General features: G+C 34.3%; 1 protein-coding gene across 2 annotated transcripts; it reads left to right on the forward strand.

The window, feature by feature from the left end:
- Positions 1 to 1,815: 1,815 nt before the first annotated feature.
- LOC129290816 (uncharacterized) lies at positions 1,816 to 18,537 on the forward strand. Of its 2 annotated transcripts, XM_054927826.1 has the most exons (24): positions 1,816 to 2,293; positions 2,444 to 2,553; positions 2,695 to 2,767; positions 3,271 to 3,332; positions 3,960 to 4,101; positions 6,678 to 6,896; positions 7,053 to 7,119; positions 8,674 to 9,073; positions 9,696 to 9,843; positions 9,955 to 10,115; positions 10,625 to 10,724; positions 11,051 to 11,125; positions 11,247 to 11,381; positions 12,089 to 12,178; positions 12,430 to 12,612; positions 12,703 to 12,807; positions 13,663 to 13,821; positions 14,957 to 15,001; positions 15,131 to 15,352; positions 15,873 to 15,979; positions 16,793 to 16,849; positions 17,354 to 17,423; positions 17,508 to 17,751; positions 18,146 to 18,537. In XM_054927826.1, exons 1-23 carry the CDS (start codon positions 2,153 to 2,155, stop codon positions 17,667 to 17,669), a joined length of 3,033 nt encoding a protein of 1,010 aa, XP_054783801.1. In that variant the 5' UTR covers positions 1,816 to 2,152; the 3' UTR covers positions 17,670 to 17,751; positions 18,146 to 18,537. The 2 variants fall into 2 exon arrangements, with proteins under 2 accessions (XP_054783801.1, XP_054783802.1); XM_054927827.1 differs by lacking the exons at positions 1,816 to 2,293; positions 2,444 to 2,553 and having other exon boundaries at positions 3,983 to 4,101.
- Positions 18,538 to 20,532: the final 1,995 nt, after the last annotated feature.

Raw genomic sequence — 20,532 nt, forward strand, 5'->3', positions numbered from 1 at the left:
ATTAGAGGTAATCTTGTTCAATGTATGATTGGCTATCAAGGTCTTGTTTGGTTACTATAAAAGAATGAGATGGAGTGGATTAAAAAAATTAAGATAGAAATAAATTAAATCACCTTTCTCCGCACGATAAGTATGATAAAATTTATTAATATCCATTACAGATATAAAAATCATCACATCTTTTAAAAATTTTATGAATCATAATTTTTAAATTTTATAAACTAAATTACTTTTTCTCTTTATGCATGTGTCTACCTATCTTATTTTATTATTTTATTTTTACATTTATTTTTTTTAATTCATTTCATTTCATCATTTTTAGTAAACAAACGGGACTTAAATGTGAGCACTTTTTCAATAAAAATTTAAACCTTAATTTATTATATTATGAGAGACTAATATCTTTCATTAGACCTAATACCTATTGGTGGAAAAGGTGAGTTTTATCACTACTCATTTATAAGTTCAAGAATGTAACAATTTAGCCTTTTGGATGTTTCCTTAGCTTGTTTCCAGTCTCTATTTATATTTGTATGTCTTTTGTTTTCATAATTGTCCATCCTTTATTTTCTATGTCTGGGTTTGTTTGTATCTTTTGTCAGTTTTGGCCTTTAGGCCTTTCTAAGTTCTCTTCTAAAGGCTTTTGTTGGATTGTACTCAGTTTCATATTAATATAAGTTAATTATGTTTAAATAAAAATCTTTTTAAATTTTTAAATTATTTAAAAATTACTTATTATTTTGAAGGAAATGCAGCTTTTAGTCCCTTATATTTGTTTTAGTCACTAATTTAGTTCTTTAAGTTTAATTTCTATCAAATTACTCCTTTAAGTTTATTTCAATTATCTATTTTGTCTTTATTATTTAAAAAAGAGATTGTATAGTTAAAATTTGCTAATTTAGATAACAAAACATTGATGGCAACTATATAAATTAATGAAAAAAGTATAATTGTTAAGGTAAGAAAAAATGAACTCCAAAATTTTAAAAAACAAAAAGAACAAAACACATCATAAAAAGGTTACATTGATAAAAATTAAACACATTTAAAGGCTAATTTATTTTCATTTAGCAATCCATACATGCCAAATTATCAATACTCTTTACATATTAGATTATTTTGAGAGTCAATTAGTGTTATAAAATATAAAAGACTTACATGATAATTTGAAAAAATATAAGAGATTAAATTAATAAAAAAATAAATTTAAAAGATCAAATTGATAACTGAGATAAATTTAAGAGATTAAAAATTTCATTATTCCTTATTTTAATGTTAACAAAGCAACCATATATGTAAACAGATAATATAAATCATGTAATAAAATTTTGAGACTAGATCACTTGAATGAATTTTATAATAAGGCAACTACTCTTTTTCCCAATGTATTGAGCACAAGTAATCAATTTTATTTGTACAGTAAAATCATCTTTGCTAGTGAAAATAAATTAAGTTGATAAGATATGACTCACATAATAAGAATAAGTGTTTTTTATTTTTTTGTTGCCCTTGCTGCCATGAGAATAAGTGTCTTAATCTTATCGTTTGTGATTAACTTATAGGCACTGTTCTACGTAATTTTTATATTTTCTTCCTTGATTGCGTTTTCTTAGTATAAGTTCCAAGTTTCAAGATTCGCTAATCCTCAATATAAGGTGATCGGCAGCATTGTAGGTTTTGGATGTTTTATTATATTTATTTTGATTTGATTTGATGGGAAATTTTGTATTAGATTATAATTTATAATTATAATTATAATAAGAAAATTAAACAACCCCTGTTGGACATGATTGCACCTAGTTGAGCTGAGCTTAATGATCAAACAGTGAAATTGCCCGAAAGCTCAAAACGACGACGACGACAACAATCAACCTCTCATTTCGTCCCCAGTGGCCTGAGAGAAAGCCTTGAACGACAAAGACACGCGGTCTCCGGTGGCCAAAACCTCTGTCATTACCCCTCTTCGCTTCCACCCGTTGCCTCCCAATCACAAGCACCGCCTTCTTCAATCGCCACCAACACTCTCTTCATCGAAGTTCATGTTGTAATCTTCACTGGCCATCTAAATTTACACTCACTTCTTTTGTAGCTTACACAATCTGGGAGCTCAGTAGCAAATCAAATCTGCGTGAGCGATAAGCTTCGTTTGGCAATGGCGCTTTCATCCTCTGACCTTCCGGCCATGTACTCGTTGCTTACCAATTCTATGAGCAGCGATCACTCAATCCGCAAACCTGCGGAAGACGCGCTCTCTCAATCGGAGAGTAGGCCTGGTTTCTGTTCCTGTCTCATGGTACCGTTATTCGATTCATTTATTGTTAGGGTTTGTGTTTGTGTGTGTGCGTTTTTCCCCCCTCCGAGTTCGCATTCATGTGTTTGCTTGACCGTATGTTTTCAAGTGTTTGGAACCTGAGTTTGTAGCATGTTGTGAACGGAACTGTAGGAAGTTATAACCGCAAAGGATTTAGCATCTCAAGCGGATGTGCGGTTGATGGCTTCGGTATATTTTAAAAATAGTATTAATCGCTACTGGAGGCGCCGGCGTGATTCCTCGTAAGCTTTTTGTTGCTTGATAGCTTTTGCTTTCAGTTTAAGCTATGTATGTCTTCTTGTGAAACCGAACGGAGGGAAGAGAAGTGAAATGCACTGTTCGGTTGTTAAGCAGTGGATAGTAATTTGGCATTCTCTGTTCAGGGGAATTACAAACGAGGAGAAAATACATCTTAGGCAAAAGTTGTTGTTGCACTTGAGGGAAGAGAATGATCAGGTGCTTCTCTAAACATCCTGTTGCTCTTTTTTAAATATTGCTTTTCCCTTTAATGGCGAGACTGAATATTTATATATGCTCGGGAAGGGGGAGTGTTTGGGAATAGTTTTATCTCTCACACTCGTGGGAGTGATTTGCTATGGGCCCTGCTTGTAAATTTTCTAGCGTGTTTCCTCCTCACCACTTGAATGGGAAGTTCATTAGGTTTTATAATCCTTGAAATGGTCTCATTAAATGATACATTAGTTCATATGTCCCTTTATTTGATAAAAGCAGTATTATTTGGTCACTCTATCATGTATAACCTCACCCAGTTTTGATTTTAGATGCATTGTATTGTGTCATAGTAGATGTCAGATTGAGGGTTGTAGCCTTTCTGAATCCCATCTGTAGCCCTTTTGTGTTTGATAGAAAATAATTTCCATGACATGATCATTGGTCAGTGATCTTTATGCATTTAGCTTCAGGCATTTATTTATTCTTGTTTCATTTTCTTATTGCAGATAGCTCAAATGTTGGCTGTGCTCATATCCAAAATTGCTCGGATTGATTACCCCAAAGAATGGTACTGTCATTACACTTTTATTTATTTTTAATGACAATTTAAGAATTAAAAATAACTAAATAATTGACTGTGACAAATCTCACCTTCTCTATGTCCAAGATTGTACATGCATGTGAGCTGGTTGTGCTAACTTTTATTAATAATTAATTATTTAGAATAAAAGTTACATTTTGTAAGGTTCATTTGAGGTGTGAAATATATGAGCTGCTGAGTGAATGTTAGTCTCTTCTCCTAGTGGCATATGGCTGTTGTAATTTGGAACCTGTAGGCAGTTATGAACATGGAAATGGTTTTTGAATTGTCATGGCTAAGATGGAAGAAATACCCAATCTGCATCCTCCAAGGCTAAGGAAGAAACTAAAATGAAAATGGTGGTAGGTTCTCTTATTGGTATGCATCAATGCGTATAAGGGTTCCTTAAGGTTATCCTCAATTGAAAAAAGGGACTGGAATTATTTGAAGATTAATAAGGAGGTAGAAATTCGAAACTATAAACAATAGAATTATTCCAGTAGCTGACTCAAAGGTTGACTTATGCTGAAAATTTCAGAGACTACTTGTAATCTGGATTTGAATGCTTGTGAAGCAAGCCATATATATTGATATGCTGATTTCATGACTTATCAGGCCAGATATTTTTTCTGTTTTAGCACATCAGCTGCAATCTGCAGATGTTCTTGCATCCCACCGAATCTTCATGATATTATTTAGGACATTAAAGGAATTGTCCACCAAGCGCCTAACTTCAGACCAAAGAAACTTTGCAGAGGTACGGTTCATTGTTTTAATTTTTGTTGTATTTGTATTTTATTCTTCTCTTCTCTCTTTTAGAACATCTTGTGTAAGTTGTCTCAACTTTATCCCTATCCTACACATTGCAAACCAGAGTAATTCCACCAAAGTTCTTTTTCTCTTCTTTTGTGATGGAATTCAGGAAGATAATATCCACTTTAGGTATGGCAACCTTTTCAATAATTTCCTTAGCAAGTCTAATTTCTCATATGCGAAAAAAAAAATGGTTCTTTTTGCTCTTTGTTTCTTGAAATTATGTACTTGGGGTATCTTCTGTTCCTTGTGGTCAGCCATACCAAATGCTGAGAATTACATGGCTCGCAGTGTACTATTGACAGTTTGCATTCTCAATAGAAGAATTTTACAGGAAGTTTGAATGAATTAAATCCGATTTGAGCAATTTGATATTGTTATAAACCCCAAAATCTCACATTTTGAAGGATTAAATTAAGTTACATGTGCCATTTAAAATTTTGATTGGCACATCTATCCAAGATTCAGATATGATAGACGGTGGATCAGTCAAGATTATTCCAGATAGTGATCCTGGTATTCATGGATATCAAGGAGCCAATTTTTAATTTCACAATTCATCACAATTTCTCGGCATAATGTGAAAACTGAAGACCTTGGCTGCATATGAAGATCTAAATTCACAAAAAATGCATGATTTTTTTTTTTTGACTTGTGGTTTTAGCATTTGAATACTATCTTGTTGTTGTATCAAAGAAGGGAACTAGCGCTATTGACAAGTGTTTAGACACTTAAATACAGTTCTTTGAGCTCTCATGGCCAGTTTGATATGGGGAAATGATTTTGGTGGAAGTAGAAGTGGAAATGGAAGTGAAAGTGGTGTTTAAAAGTATGTTTGGTATACAGATAGAAGTGAGATAAAATTTTTATTTATAACTCAACAATTTCCAAAAAAAATCAACTCAAAACTCTACAACAATCAATCCAAAAGAAAATTGCACAACTCCAGACAAGAAATCGAAGACCAGAAAGCCATAAATCAAAGAATTGAAGCAGATTGAAGAAGTGAAAGGGGGTGATCAAGGAAATTGAACATCGAACACGAATGGAGGGGAGACAGTAGATGACAGATGAAGGGACCAGCAGATGAATAAGGGGGAGGAGATTTGAAGAAGAAGAAAATCAAGCCTAGAAAGAGGAGAGACCAGAAGAGAAGCTTTGAAATGGAGAAGTGGTAGCAAGCATGATAAGAGAAGCTTTGAGATGGAGAAGTGCTAGCGAGCATGATGTGGGAGGGGGAGGCATGGGTGACATCGGACAGTCAAGAAGCAACCTATCAGATCTTGAAATCAAACCATGCTTGGAGGAAGATAAAACAAAAATTGTGCCTGAATATGGTTGCTGACAATTAATGGAGAGCTGTAGTGCTAGGGGTTTTTTCAGAGCTTGAAGCAAGGGCTAGAGATTTGGAATGTTGGTGAGCAACAACTTTGATGGCAGAGGCACCAATGTTGCCTCTGTTGCTGTCTTTCATTGGAACTAAAAGCATCGTCTTGAAGTAAGGGGAGAAGCTTGGAGGGCAAAGATGGCAAATGAGATAGGAAGTGAGAGAAGGAACCCAGTTCCGTGGGTATGAGGTGGGAATTGAGTTCCATCATTTTGTTTTTGGAAGTGGCTTCCTTAGAGAAGTGGATTCTAGTGTACCAAACATCCTATTTTTAGAGTTCCACTTCCACTCTACCCAACGGGCCATAGGTCTTTAGCACTTGCGCATTGCATGATGTAGTATATTTAGGACAAGTTTCCTCCTCATGAAGGCTATATGGCTCATGACAATATGAACTATTAGGGAGGCTATGCTCCACTTTATTTCCATAGCCCTCCTTAAGTGGTGGTGCCTTGGTGTTTCAGGATAGCTTTAAGTGTTTTTGGGTGTTCAGACTTCATAGTTTCCTGTGGAAAGGATGTTTATGCCTTATTCTAATGCGCACTTATTTTAATTTCAAGTGGTGGTGCACTTTTTTTCTTCAAATTTTTTAATAATTCTATTCTATGGATTTATATACTGGAGTGTAACCCTGTTCTTCCTATTGGTATCTATTGAATTTGAATTTCAAGTATTGAACGGGAAGTTCTATGCTGATCATGAGAGAATAACATTCAACCTATTATGCTCTGATAAAATTGGCAAGAAGATGGAAAAACAAATTATAAAAGAGTCCCTCTATCCAGTGTATGGTATTGAATGAAGTTTTATACTGGTGCTATGTTGAACTTTTTTGAAACTCTAGTGGTCAAGAAAGCATGGAGGATTTTGTGTGCACGTGCAAACATGTAAAAGCAAAATCTATTTGTGGGCAGTCTTCTCTAATGAACCTCTTATTTTATTGCAACTTGGCTTTGATGGTGTTTGTTTTTGCACATCTTGGATTCTCTGAGTCTTTGTTCACTTGTTTTCGCATTGTTTCATTCTGCATCAAAATGCTTCCATTAGTACAGACATGGATTTCCTGAGATTACTGTTTAGTAACTTACCACTTCTCAAAACAATAAAATATGACTGATGATTTCATCTGGCAGATATCATCTCATTTCTTTGATTATTGCTGGCACCTTTGGCAAAGTGATGTGCAAACAATATTACATGGCTTCTCCACTCTTTCCCAAAGCTATAATTCAAATGCTGGGGAGCAGCATCATGATGAGCTTTACCTTACTTGTGAGAGATGGTTGTTATGTTCAAAGATAATACGTCAACTAATAATTTCAGGATTTCAAAGCGATTCAAAGTGTTTTCAGGTAACCATCTATTTGTCATATGTCTCTTCCCTACAGCGTTTACTATGTCTCAAAGTTTGGATATTTTTCTTTTTTCCTTCTCATTATTGTTTTTATAAACAAAATTAATCAGTTGAAATGTGAGGGAACTTGACGCATGATACTTCTATTTTGTAGGAGGTTCGGCCTGTCAAGGAAGTTTCTCCTGTGCTCTTAAGCGCCCTTCAATCATTTCTTCCATACTGTGAGACCTTTATTTCTTATGCATGTGTCACTCTTCGTGTTTATGTTTTCATTAATAAGTACCCAAGTCTATAAAAAGAAAACGTGAATGAACATAAGCAGATGGAATTCCTTTTATCATTTTTAGCCACATTAATGTCTGGTATCTCAAGCTTTTGTTATTGTGGAATCAAAAACAACAAGTCTTGTCCTACTGAGTATTTTTTTTGGTTTTCCTCTATCCATCTTCATTGGACTAAAGGTTATTTGTTCCACCCTCCTCATCGGCACCTCCAACGACCTTCTTCATGCATGTCCCAAAGCATTTTAAATGATTTTCTACCCTTTTTAATAGATGCCATGCCAACTCTTTCTCATATATGATCATTATGAATCTTATCTCTTCTTGTATGCCCACATATGCATCTCAGCATTCTGATCTGTACTACCCAACTTTTATGTTCTTGTCTCTCTAAAGCCTAATATTCACTACTATATAACATAACCGATTTTATAATAGTTTCATAAAACTTCCCTTTAAGTTTACTAGGTACTGCTTGATTACAACTAATTTTTGTAGCCTTTTCTCCATTTGAACCACCCAGCTTGCATTCTATTTGAACCACCTAACTAATTTCACCATCATTTTGTATGATTGCTCTCAAATATTTAAACTTTGTCACTTGTGCTATGATTTAATCTCCCCATTTAACCTGGCTCTTGTCTGTGGTACATATATTTTATCTTGCTCTTGCTTAGTTGGAAATCTTTTGACTCCAGGGTCCTTCTCTATCATTCAAGTTTAGAGTTAATGTCCTCTCTTGATTGCGCAATGAGAACTATATTATCAACAAAAAGCATACATTTAAAGATTTTCTCTTGTATAAGCTCAATTAGAACATCTAAAACCAAGTCAAACAATTGTTGCCCATCCTTATAGGAAGGTCTTTTGTCTCACCTCTAGATGTTCTTAGACTAACTGTTGCCTCCTCATACATATCTTGTGTAATTTTGATACATGCAACGTTGTTGTGGAATCATCATTTCTAATTAAAGTTTTCATGCTTGTTATATGATGTTATAGATAAATTTTGCATGATTGGTATAAATTTTGGAGTTGATAATTAGAATTGCAGGGAAAGTAGAGAAATGTGAAATGTTTTCTAAATCATTAAAATGATGTTTTATAGAGGGCAACGAGCATTTTATAGTGTACGGCCAACCCTCTCCCTCTCCCCCTCTGTTCTGAAAACTTTTAGTATCTTGCATTTATCATGATGTTTTTGCACATCTGTCTTGAGTTTAGTGACCAGGAATACAGCAAATTGCTCCCCTTTATTTTCTTTATGAAAGAAAAAATTAACTTGCCCTTACAACAACAACAACAAATAGCCTTATCCCACTAGGAGGGTTTGGCTACATGGATTAAACAATGCATAGTGCTCTATTAACAACAAAATCTTTGGATATATTATTAACCAAAAAATCTCTTTCAAACTTGCCCTTACTTTCTGTATATTTGTTTTAGAAAAGTATGGCTGCCCTCATACTCATTGGACCTTTCCCTTGTTTGCAGATTCATCTTTTGAAAAGGAATATCCAAAATTTTGGGAATTTACAAAAAGGGCTTGTACCAAATTGATGAAAATCTTAGTTTCCTTTCAGGGCAGACATCCTTACTCATTTGGTGATAAACTTGTGCTTTCACCTGTTGTGGATTTCTGTTTAAAGAAGATAACAGATCCTGAGCCATATCTATTATCATTTGAACAATTTCTTATTCAATGTATGGTGATGGTGAAGAACATGCTGGAATGTAAAGAATACAAGCCAACTCTTACTGGTCGGGTTATGGATGCAAATGGAATTACCTTAGAGCAGATGAAGAAAAATATTTCCAGTATGGTTGGTGGTGTTTTGACTTCCCTTCTACCCAATGAGCGGATAGTCCTCCTTTGTAACGTATTGATAAGAAGGTAGCATTCACTTCTTTGCTCCTTCTTGGGTTGTTTATTTACCAGTGTATGCCAGATTTTCTCACTGACTGGGGTGTAAAGTTGTGCCATACATGACCTAATAATACATAGTAGTTCATTGCAATTAGAACCTATGGGAAGAATTTTGTTTTAATCACGGAAAGAAGGCTCTCTTTTTAACTAACATTTAGAGCTTCATGTCTGCTAGAGTGTGCAACAATTGTTCTTTGATGGAACTAAACATATCTGGGAAATCATTTTTGTCTCCCAGGAATGTGCATATGAAGAGTTACTGGTTTATGTAAAAGTTGATTCTTACTCAAGTCCTGATGAGATTAAGATAAGTAGGGGCACCAAAGTCATGGGATTGAAACAATCTGTGTTGAGACAATGTAGTATGACAGTTACTTCCCTACCTAAATAATGATAGAAAATAAGATATTTGGAAATGTAATAAAATTGTACGCCTTATCTATTGCTCCATGATATTGTTGTGATGAAGATGATGTTGCCAATATACATTTTCAATCAGAAGTCCTAAAAAACTAAAAGTTATGAGAAGTTCCTAATACAAGGGTTTAGGGGAGTTCATTAATTGTTCATTTTTTTTCCTTGCCAACAGGTATTTTGTTCTAACAGCAAGTGATTTGGAGGAATGGTATCATAACCCTGAGTCTTTTCATCACGAGCAGGATATGGTTCAGTGGACAGAAAAATTGAGGCCATGTGCTGAAGCTTTGTACATCGTATTGTTTGAAAATAATAGCCAAGTAGGTGGCACTTAACATCACAGGTTATCTTGTATTAATTCATTTGTTCAGATGCTTCAATGTGACTAGGTGATTAATGTGTGGATGTGTGAATGTGACTGTTACTTTTAGTTGCTAGGTCCTGTTGTAGTTTCTCTTCTTCAAGAGGCTATGAATAGTTGCTCAACTTCGGTGACAGAAATTACTCCAGGGTTGCTTCTTAAAGATGCTGCTTATGGTGCTGCTGCTTATGTTTATTATGAGCTTTCAAACTACCTGAGCTTCAAAGACTGGTACTTCCTATGCTATGATGCCCTTGTTTCAGTTGGTTCATAATTGGAAGAAGGTGAAAATATTATAACTCAGACCAATTTACACATAAAGGGGCAATGCCCCCTGTACAAAGAGATGGGCACTGTTTGAAATTTGGGGTGCTAAGATTCCTATAAACTGTTCAAAATGATGGCAGTTTTCTTACATTTGTCATTCTTTACTATAGAATCTCTGGGGTTTATTGGCATGAATATCTACTCAACGGGAGCATTGTTGGTGTTATTGAACAACTTTCGTACATACAGGAAAAAGAAATTTGCTCGGGCACTTCCTTTATTATTCAATTTCAGGATATGTATAGTAATGCTTTGTTAATTGTAACTTAGTATGTAAGAGTTATTTTTAGGTTCATGAGCTTCTTCTGGTGGTGGTTGTTAACTTTATGTTTAGGTTTATCTCTGGTGAACGGATAATTCAGCATCATAATTTATTAGTGTTCTTTTTATATCCTTAAACGTAATATTTGCAGGTTTAATGGTGCATTATCTCTTGAACTATCAAATGACCATCCAAACATGCGGATTATCCATCGTAAAGTTGCTCTAATTTTAGGACAGTGGGTTTCTGAGGTAAATCCCATATTGAGCACTTGAGTTTCATAGTGAATGAGCTTGTATATTTTCATGGATCAATTTTACAGCAGCTTTGATAAGATTCACTCTTTCATGTCTTAAGGATAGAGATTTAAAACCTAAACATGTTACACACACAGTTCTAATGTAAATATTACATTTTATTTAACAATGTAAATACTACTACATTGCTGTACTGTTTATACTTTTAAATCTTCCAATGATCAATGAGTTCAATCTGTTGTGCCTATACAATGGTGTGTATCTAAATTTTAAATAAGCTTTTTATACTTACTATATTGTGACTATTATATTCTTCTCAGGTTAAAGATGATACGAAAAGACCTGTCTACTGTGTGCTAATCAGATTATTGCAGGGCAAAGATTTGTCTGTCAGAGTATGTTGGCATGTTGCATGGTTTTTCATTCCAATGAAAAAATATTCATTAGCCTTGAGTTTTAGCATATTTGCATCTTGTTATTATGTTTCTAACTAATCACATGCATAATTTGTTTTAGCTTGCAGCATGTCGCTCCTTGTGCTTACATATAGAGGATGCAAACTTTTCAGAGAGGGAGTTTGTTGATCTACTTCCAATATGTTGGGACTCATGTTTCAAGTTATTTGATGAAGTCCAGGAATTTGACTCCAAGGTAAAATCTTCCTTTCTGCAATGTAAAGCATGTACTGGAAGGGTGATGGGAAGTCTTCCTTTAGAAATGGTTTTACGTTAGCTGTAATATGGCTTGAGGAATAAAATAGATTCTCTCAGTTGACAGTTTTTCAATTTTGATATCTGTTGCATGATTTTTTAAAATGCAAAACAAGGGAGGCTTCTATATGCATATTTTCATGGTAAAAAATCCTATCTGCTTGATGCAGTTCCCCCCTTATGTTGTTAGTAATTTGGACTTTTAAACTGCTATATGTGGAAGGCTTCAATTTGCATATATTCTGCAGCAAAAAGCCTATCTGCTTGATGCAGTTACCCCCTAATTTTATTAGTTATTTAGATATAAGGGAAGGTCAGTAACAACAGACTAATTTATTTTAACTACTCCTTGTGCTTTCAATTACTTTACTAGAATCAATGAATGACAGTTAACTCATTTAAAATGAAAAAATTTTCTTACTTTACCCTGTTAAAAATAGGAAATGAGAAATATAAAGTATATGATGAGTCATAAAATTAAATTTGTAATAAAAGTAAAATTAGAGATTGATAATAAATAACCCTCCATGTGCCTTATGTTGAGGATAAAATTCTTCTAGAAGGTGCCCTATAATAAGGACCGGAGGGAGAATCAATTTTTTTTAATGGTGAATTGTATTTCTCATTATTCTTTTATTATTTCTCCAGGTTCAAGTTTTGAATTTGATCTCTGTCGTCATTGGACATATCAGTGAAGTTATTCCATTTCCAAGCAATTTGGTGCAATTTTTTCAAAAGGTAACACGCCAGTAATTTGCTGTTAACAACAGGCTTCATGATAGCCTTTTCTGGTTACTTAGAGTCATTCAAGGGGGAGATGAAATAATAGAGTGGACCTTAGAATAAGCATTATTCACAAGTTGTTCAGCTCATTGAAATTCAGTTTTCACACTGTTAACGTTCTAATGACAACAGAATAAATATAATTAAGCTTCAATCACAATTGAAGTGCATTTAATCCATTGCTCTGATGCTTTTGTTCTAACAAGGTTTGGGAGGAATCTTCTGGTGAAAGCTTACTGCAGATTCAACTTCTTATTGCTCTGCGTAACTTTGTGATTGCACTTGGCTACCAGTCACCAATTTGCTATAACATATTACTCTCCATTCTTGATCATGGAATTGATATTAATAGTCCAGATGAACTCAATCTTCTAGAGGATAGCATGCTGGTAATCCTGCTGTCTCTTTATGCTCGTTAAATGGATTCTGTTCTGTGGGAGTTTACGTAATGAAAGTATAATAACCAAATAATCTTTCAGTTATGGGAGGCCACTCTTTCTCATGCTCCTTCAATGGTTCCTCAACTATTATCATATTTTTCACGCCTTGTAGACATCATGGAAAGAAGCTTTGAACATTTGCAGGTTGGATTTAGCTCCATTATATTTATCTTATTGCATAGTCAATGTTTGATTGAGAAAATTAGCATGAGCTGGTGCCACTGCCCACTATGTTGAGGTAGTCATTTGAAGGCCTCATTTTGCCTAATTGGTTTGGGGTGATGAGTTATAAAGTGTTCTGCTTAAAATCTCATAATAATGTTCAAATTATGACATGCTAGCTTCATTCTATTTATCCTTCCTCTTGCCTACCACCTCCTTTTCTCTGAATTACGTTGCACTACATTTTAGATCAGAGAAATTGCACAGCAAATATAATGTAATTGAATCTTGCATTTGGAGCTGGTCTATGTGATTAAGGACACTATTATGTGAAATATTTCTTTATGAGTACTTATTATCAGAAAGTAAAAGAAATCATTGTTAGCTGCCATATATGGAAACTAATGCTGCTACCTTTCAGTTCCCAGAAATTTGACTGTTATTGAGATGGTTATGCACTCTGCACGTGTGTCTAATCATTTAATGCATCGATTTGTGGAGAAGTATCATCTCAGCTGGTTCTTTGTGATTTATCCAATGACTTGCTTTGGACGTGATTTATGACCATCCAGTTACTATGATCCCTTTGTAATATTATTTTCTTTATTTGAATTGCAGCTCAAGTTACCCTTAATGGCCTGTTGGTTGTTTCATTCTTTTCATGCTTTTGTTTTATTTATATTTTGCATCTAAATGTAATATTCTATATATAACATACAAACCCTAACGAGTCATACAATTCGTTAAGTTATAAACAATGTGTCTTATTTCTTAGAATCCATGCAATGCTAAGGATCTGCACTAGTTATATTATCATCATTATCTGTTGAATTGCAGGTTTCTGTGAACATAATTGAAGATTACATTATTTTGGGTGGAAGTGAATTTCTGAGCGTCCATGCTTCAAACATTGCTAAAATTCTTGATCTAATTGTTGGGAATGTTAATGACAGAGGTTTACTTGCAGTCCTTCCTGTGATTGACCTTTTAGTACAGGTAATTTTTTTTCAAACCTTACAGAGGTTAGCGATACCAAAAACAACTGGATTTTGCTTATATTTGGAATTTGGAGAAACTGCCTCCTTACTGGTTGACTATATGACAATGATGACAGCATGCTTAATCTTTTATTGAGGATGTATGTGGAAAGAGTCTCAAAACCTGATAAAAGTTAGTATCTTATGGATGCACATGTTGTAGAGACTGGGAACTATGAGATATTGAACATTGCCTGACACTGGCTTGAATCAGAACATGGAAAACTGAACGTCAAATGAAAAGCAGCCAAAACAAAAACAAGTTATGGTTTCTGCTAATCCGATACTGGTTGGAGTAGCAGCTGAATTTTCATGGAGATTCAGATTAAAAGAAGGGAAAGAGGTTGAGAAATAAAAATAAAACAAAAGGAAAGAAAAGACTTTGCAACCCATGTTTAACCAAAATGGATAAACTGTGGATGTTTCTGCAAGTTTGGCGTTTAAGTATCTCTCACTTTCATTGCAGCATCTATTCTTTTTCCAAGCGGTCCAATTTTGAAATTCAAACGCTTCAATTACTTGGGACTGATCATGTCTTGCATTTCGAAGATTAGCCATGCTCTAAAATGACTTGAGTAGCTAGATGATTTGAGCGCTTGCGGTAAAATGAAAGAAATGGAAATAATGCTAGTCATAACAACTCCTACTGTTTTTTCAAGCTCTGCATTTGAATTTTGCTTTCACATGCCCTGGTTTAAGTACTATCTTACGGTCAATTTACTTAGCTTTTTAGTCACTGGGTATTTTATTCTTGAACAATTAGGACCACCTGGGATGTTTAAAAACTCAATCACTGCTTTTCTTTGGATTAGAATCAGACTTTTTGGTGGACCTAACTGAAGTATATGTTATGTGTAGTTTTGACTTCAAATTGGAGCTTAAAACTTGGTCATTACTCTAATACAATGTGTTTATTTAGAGTTAAAAATAATTTTTTTTCTTGTGTCAAATTTTTTATATGTAAGATTGTCCTTTACTATCCTTGGTCTTATGAGTTGGATGATAGTTATTTAGCATTTTTTTTAACTGTATCTTTATGTATATTTGTAAAAATCCTAGAAACGCATATGCTAATTTATTTTTGCTATTTACAGTGTTTCCCCATGGAAGTACCGCCACTTATTAGCAGTACTTTACAAGTAAGTATAGTTCCATGCTCAACTTTAAGCTATTTAATATGTCAAATTCTGAGCCTTGCTCAATAATTATTTCATATTTGCTATCTGGGAGACTTTGCTTAAAATTTTGTATCTCCTTATTGTTTCTAGAAACTAATCATCATATGTTTGAGTGGAGGAGATGATCATGATCCTTCTAAAGCATCTGTTAAAGCGTCTTCAGCTGCCATCCTGGCAAGGATTTTGATAATGAATACAAGTTCACTTGCCCAGTTAACATCAGATCCATCAACCTTATTGTTCCTCCAGACAGCAGGAGTCCCAGTCCAAGAAAATATACTTCTTTGCCTTGTTGACATATGGCTTGACAAGGTTGGTGAAGTCTTCAACTCATGCGTGTGCTTCTCATGTTTGTCATTTGCGATTATTTTTCATTATATGTCTAGGCTGTGCTTGACTCAAAATTGCATTTAATACACTGTAACTTTGAAATGGTCTGTATTTACTGGTGATTTTTCATGTGTCAGTTTTCTTGAATTATAGTTAATGTAGGAAGCTTACTCTAAAAGTTTCACTTTTAAAATTTGTAATTAGCTCATGGCTTACTTTAGGTTCACTTTGCTTTGTTTTTGTTACATGTCCATTTTGTTCAAACCAATACCTGGCTACAGTTTTTTTTTTTTTACTTGGTCTTAACTCTTAATCAAGAGAGTCTGATGTTGATTGGCATGATCTGTTTCATTCTTTATTTATTTTTATTTTTGTCAGTTACATTAGGAGGATTTGAATCTTGACTTCTATCCACATCCCATCCCCTTTTTATCATTTGAGTTCAATCTCATGTAGTGTTGTTTGCTTTACTTAAAGTCTTAATCATGTACATTATTTGCAGGTAGATAACGTTTCATCCATTCAGAGGAAGACATTTGGCTTAGCCCTTTCACTGATTCTGACATTGAGATTGCCTCAAGTCCTTGACAAACTTGATCAAATATTGAGGTATTTCACCCTTTTCTTATGGTATTATGGCCAGGGGCATCATCATGCTTTGTCCAAGATCCGTCGGCCAATCTTAGGGCTCTAATCCTCCACATTGGCTTGATGTGTTTAGGATTTTATCCCATGACATTTGGGTGCATGAGACAGACCCATATGTTAGAATATGGGGCAATTGCTTCCACAAAGAGAAAATTACGTAGTGTCCCTAAAAATTTCATTTGCCCCTATAAAATTTCACTTGTCCCTTGGCCCCTAAAAAAATATTTGACCAAAAAGCTTATTTATATGTTATATCCTTAAATAACAATAGTTTTTAAATGGAGGAAGTATTAATGTAGAAAATAACTCTCTTTAAATGTTTTAGTTGAAAAATTCATTGCAGTAATTTCACTAATAGACAAAAGAAATAAATAATATTTAAATTGAAAAATTTATCACAGTAATTTCACTAATAGACAAAAAGAAATAAATAAGTTTTATTTAATAAAAATCAAAGGATTACGATTCTAATGATAATTAAGTTTTATTTAACAAAAATCAAAGGATTATGATTCTAACGATAATGTTTATTGTATTGCTTTCAATTAATTATTACATTTGTTTTATGTTATTATAATTTTATGTCTTATATATTGTTTCTTTAGTATTTAGTTTTAATAAGTTTTACCTTTAATGCAATTTAATAAATATTTGAATTATATACCTTTTTTTTAAATAATATTGATATTTAAGTTTAAATCTCGCCTCCACACCATTGAACATATATCTCTTTTGTAAGTATCGAATGACGCCTTTATATGTTGTCTCACGCAGCGTTTGCACTAGTGTAATTTTGGGCGGGAATGATGACTTGACCGAGGAAGAGTCAAGGTTTGAAGTCTAATGTTTTATTTACATTTTATCTTTTGTTAGATTGACGACTTATACTTTGCATAGAATCTAATATGAGCTGTACTGTTCATGACCTATGAATAGTGTAGTTTTCTGTAAATTTTATATTATATGTTGATATTAATGGTCGGTACTTAGAAGCAAGTTTGTTATCATCAGTGTTCTATCCTGTCTTGGTTGAATTTATTTCAAGGGAGAATTACCAACAAGTTTCACACAGGGAAATTAATTATTGCAAGGTCTATTGACAACTGAACTAAATTGCATTGATAATTGGTTGTGTTATCAATACAGTTTATTTTAGTTGTCAATGAGTAATTAATTTCCTTATATAGGACTTCGATGTAATTCTTCTTTTTTTGTTTTAAAGGCTGAAAGCTACAAACTCCTTTAGAAACTTAGTTTAAGGGAAATAATTGCAGGTTAAGTAGGCATAGATCACCTGATTAAATTGTAGTTACTTATTTCTGTTCTTATTAACAGCGGAGACATGAGCTCTAACGCAGCTCCTCACGAGGGCAGTATACCTAGTAAAGAAATCAGAAAGAGACAGGTACGATATTTATGAGAACCGTTTAGAAATTCCTATGTGGAGTGAAAAAATAATTATATATGTGTGTATTTTGGGAATTTCTAGATCAAAATTTCAGACCCTGTAAATCACATTTCACTGGAGAACTCTGTGCGAGAAAATCTGCAGACATGTGCCACTATTCATGGAGAATCTTTTCATGCTGCTATGAGTAGCATACATCCATCCGCATTTGCACAGTTGAAGCAGGCATTAAAGATGCCATAGTAGGGTGTGACATTTAGTTGTCGTCGTCCAGCAGTCGCATGTTGAAGCTCTCTGCTAGCTCATTAGATCGATACTGTTACAGGTACTCCTTGTAAGAACCACATTTTACAAATGTCAGTGAAGCTACCTAATTACGTAATTCTTTTTTTTTTTAATTAGAAAAAAAATGATGATATTGAAAAAATCATTTTACAAATCGACCCATTCTTGCAATGATAAAATAACTTCCAAGTGATGGGGATTTGTGAGTTATAACAATCAATCTGAAAAGTTCCCCCCCCCCGGGGGGCGGGGGGCGGTTAATTGCTGTGATTACCATGTTTGCAATAAGTTCTTTTGTCAGATATATAGTAGATAGCTGGCAACTAGCAATGTTTTTTCAGATATATAGTAGATAGCTGGCAATAGCAATGTTTTTCAGATATATAGTAGATAGCTGGCAACTAGCAATGTAACACATATATATGCTATTTCAGGGTGATGTTGAAGCTTTTGATACTTAGGCTTTGGTGACTTTCAGGCTACTGTGTTCAGAACGGCTTCCAATTCTTTTTCCCATTAATATTTTGTATTCATTTGTGCCAGTTGGCTGCGTGACATTGTGTAAATAGCATGCTGTTCCTTTAGCAAAAGGGGCCAGCTTTGAGTCCGGTATTTCCCCCCCCCCCCCTCTTTTCAGTCAACATAGGGAAGGTGAAATGCCCAGGTCGTGTTGTGAACATATGCCAGTATGAGTGATGGGTTTGATGGGCAAATTATGTAATGCAAGTTCCATTCTTTGTGGCTGCATACAATGCGGCTAGTTTTCCCCCTCTTGGTCTTGTTACTTTTAAATTATGAAAAATAGAAAATTTACCCAGCAATGATAGGGATGTTTCAATAAGAAAAACGTGTAAAAAGAAAAGGAAATGCTATAAAAAGATAGAACACAAGTTGCATATAAATCAGAGTGTGTCTGGATTCCTGTTGGTCAAAATTGATGTTTGGTAGAATTTATTCTACAAATTTACTTTCGGGCACAATTAAAAACTAAAATTGGCCGCAATTGACGTAGGTTAAAAACTTAAAAAGTTAGGTATATGTCGTTTCTTTCCTTGCTATATAGCCTTGGACTTCAACATGATTTTCTTTTTTTTTTTTTTGAAAAGGTAAAGTTGTTTGGCTTTCAAGTTTTTAACTGTAATTTTGGACTTGACATAATTTAGGCTTTTAACACCCAACATGTTTCCCAAATGGGCACCGATTCAATGAGACAAAGTTAACTTGTATATTTATGCTCACCTGAAAAAAAAAAAAAAAAAAAAGTAATTGCTACCTGTGCTTATTAGTTCTCATCTGTGAGTGAGAATAAACTAAAATAAAACGGAAGATAAGCAGTAGTAATTGGGTTGTTTAGAAATCCATGGGAATGATCATGTCAACGTACTCCAGACTCCAATTATTTATATGAAAATGTCTTCTAGAATATTTCCTTGATCTAAATTATGAAGTGCTGGATTAAAACATCAAATGATTATTTTGCTCAGCTAGAATCCTTAGATGTTTTTAGCACTGTCTTAAGTAGGGGCAGTAATCTTGTCGGACTATATAAGTCTAAAAAATTTTGGAACCAAACTTGAGAGTTTAAAAAAAAAAAAAAACTTTAAACTTATTTGGGCTAACCCAATAAAGTTTGAAAAAATTCGATCCAAGCGCGAAATGGAATGGGTTTAACTGGAATACTCTCTCTCTCTCTGTTTTTTTTTTTTTTATTCTGTTCGGGTGGTTCAACACAGTGGGAGTTACTTTGTTCTTATATATATATATATATATATATAACGAAGAGGATTTGAAGGTTATTCTAGAACATGGAACATGGTTGCTTCAAGGTTTTTCTTTATCAGTTCATCCATGGAAGGCAATTTGCGATTGCAAGTGTCTTCTTCAATAAGTTTTCTGTTTGGATTAAAGATTTCGATCTGCCGCGTGACCATTACACAAAAGACACTGCAAGGTTTCTTGGCAACATGATAGGTGTTTTCCAATAGTTTGATGAGTCAAGTGCTGTTCTTAATAATGGTCTACGATTTCAAGTTCCTTTATCTGAATACCTAGAGGTTTCTAAGTTTCGTCAGTTGCACTTACAAAATGGAGAGACAACTGAGATTTCTTTCATGTTGGAGAATGTTGGCCGACTCTGTTCAACATGCTTCACCGTTGGTCATCTTTCTCAACACTGTTCCAAGTCGGTTAGTAATTTTTCACCGACTCTGTTCAAGATGCATGCAAGTGGACCCACCTCTGTGCACTTAATTTTTTATGGTTGTATGTATGTTTTCAAAAAAGGGTCCAAAGGTGTTATTGTTGAACCTATTTTAATAAAACCCAGTTCAGCCTCCCCCACGTCTGATGTTTCGCGTAGACATTCTTTTACTTCTAACACAGTATTGTTATGTGGAAGCTTGCATGATGAGAATGTGCTGGCCCCTTCCAGTAGTTCCACAAGTGTTGACATGCATGGGGCTTCAGGCTTTTCTTGCTGTCGAAAGAGAAAAGCATTAGAATTCATGGACGGCTCAGATTTGCTTCGGATTAAAAGATCTAAATCACGTCCAAAAACTCAATTTCCTGTATTTGATAATAATTTTTGCCAAAAAAACCTCACAGGTGCTTCGTTCTCAAAATTATTAAGGTATTTTATTAACAGTTGGCGGCTCACTCAACTCAGTAACAAGTTTCCCTCATAACATGTAAAAGCTCCTAATTATCCATCATCTCTACCATGACAATTATGGCAGAGTATCGCCAACTCTGCGATGAGCATATTATGACTACATGAATGTTTCTGGTCATGATGGAAGATGCCTGAATTTAGCTCCTATAG

The sequence above is a fragment of the Prosopis cineraria genome, unplaced genomic scaffold (genome assembly GCF_029017545.1).
Source record: "Prosopis cineraria cultivar Desert tree isolate PC_DT_omini unplaced genomic scaffold, ASM2901754v1 PC13, whole genome shotgun sequence".
In the NCBI taxonomy this organism is placed as follows: Eukaryota; Viridiplantae; Streptophyta; class Magnoliopsida; order Fabales; family Fabaceae; genus Prosopis; species Prosopis cineraria.

Excerpts from the sequence above, each read along its gene's own strand:
- LOC129290816 (XM_054927826.1), top strand. The coding sequence starts at position 2,153 with ATGGCGCTTTCATCCTCTGACCTTCCGGCCATGTACTCGTTGCTTACC. Across the intron at positions 9,844-9,954 it reads TGTTTGAAAATAATAGCCAA|TTGCTAGGTCCTGTTGTAGT; the intron begins GTAGGTGGCACT and ends TGTTACTTTTAG. Across the intron at positions 11,382-12,088 it reads TCCAGGAATTTGACTCCAAG|GTTCAAGTTTTGAATTTGAT; the intron begins GTAAAATCTTCC and ends TTATTTCTCCAG.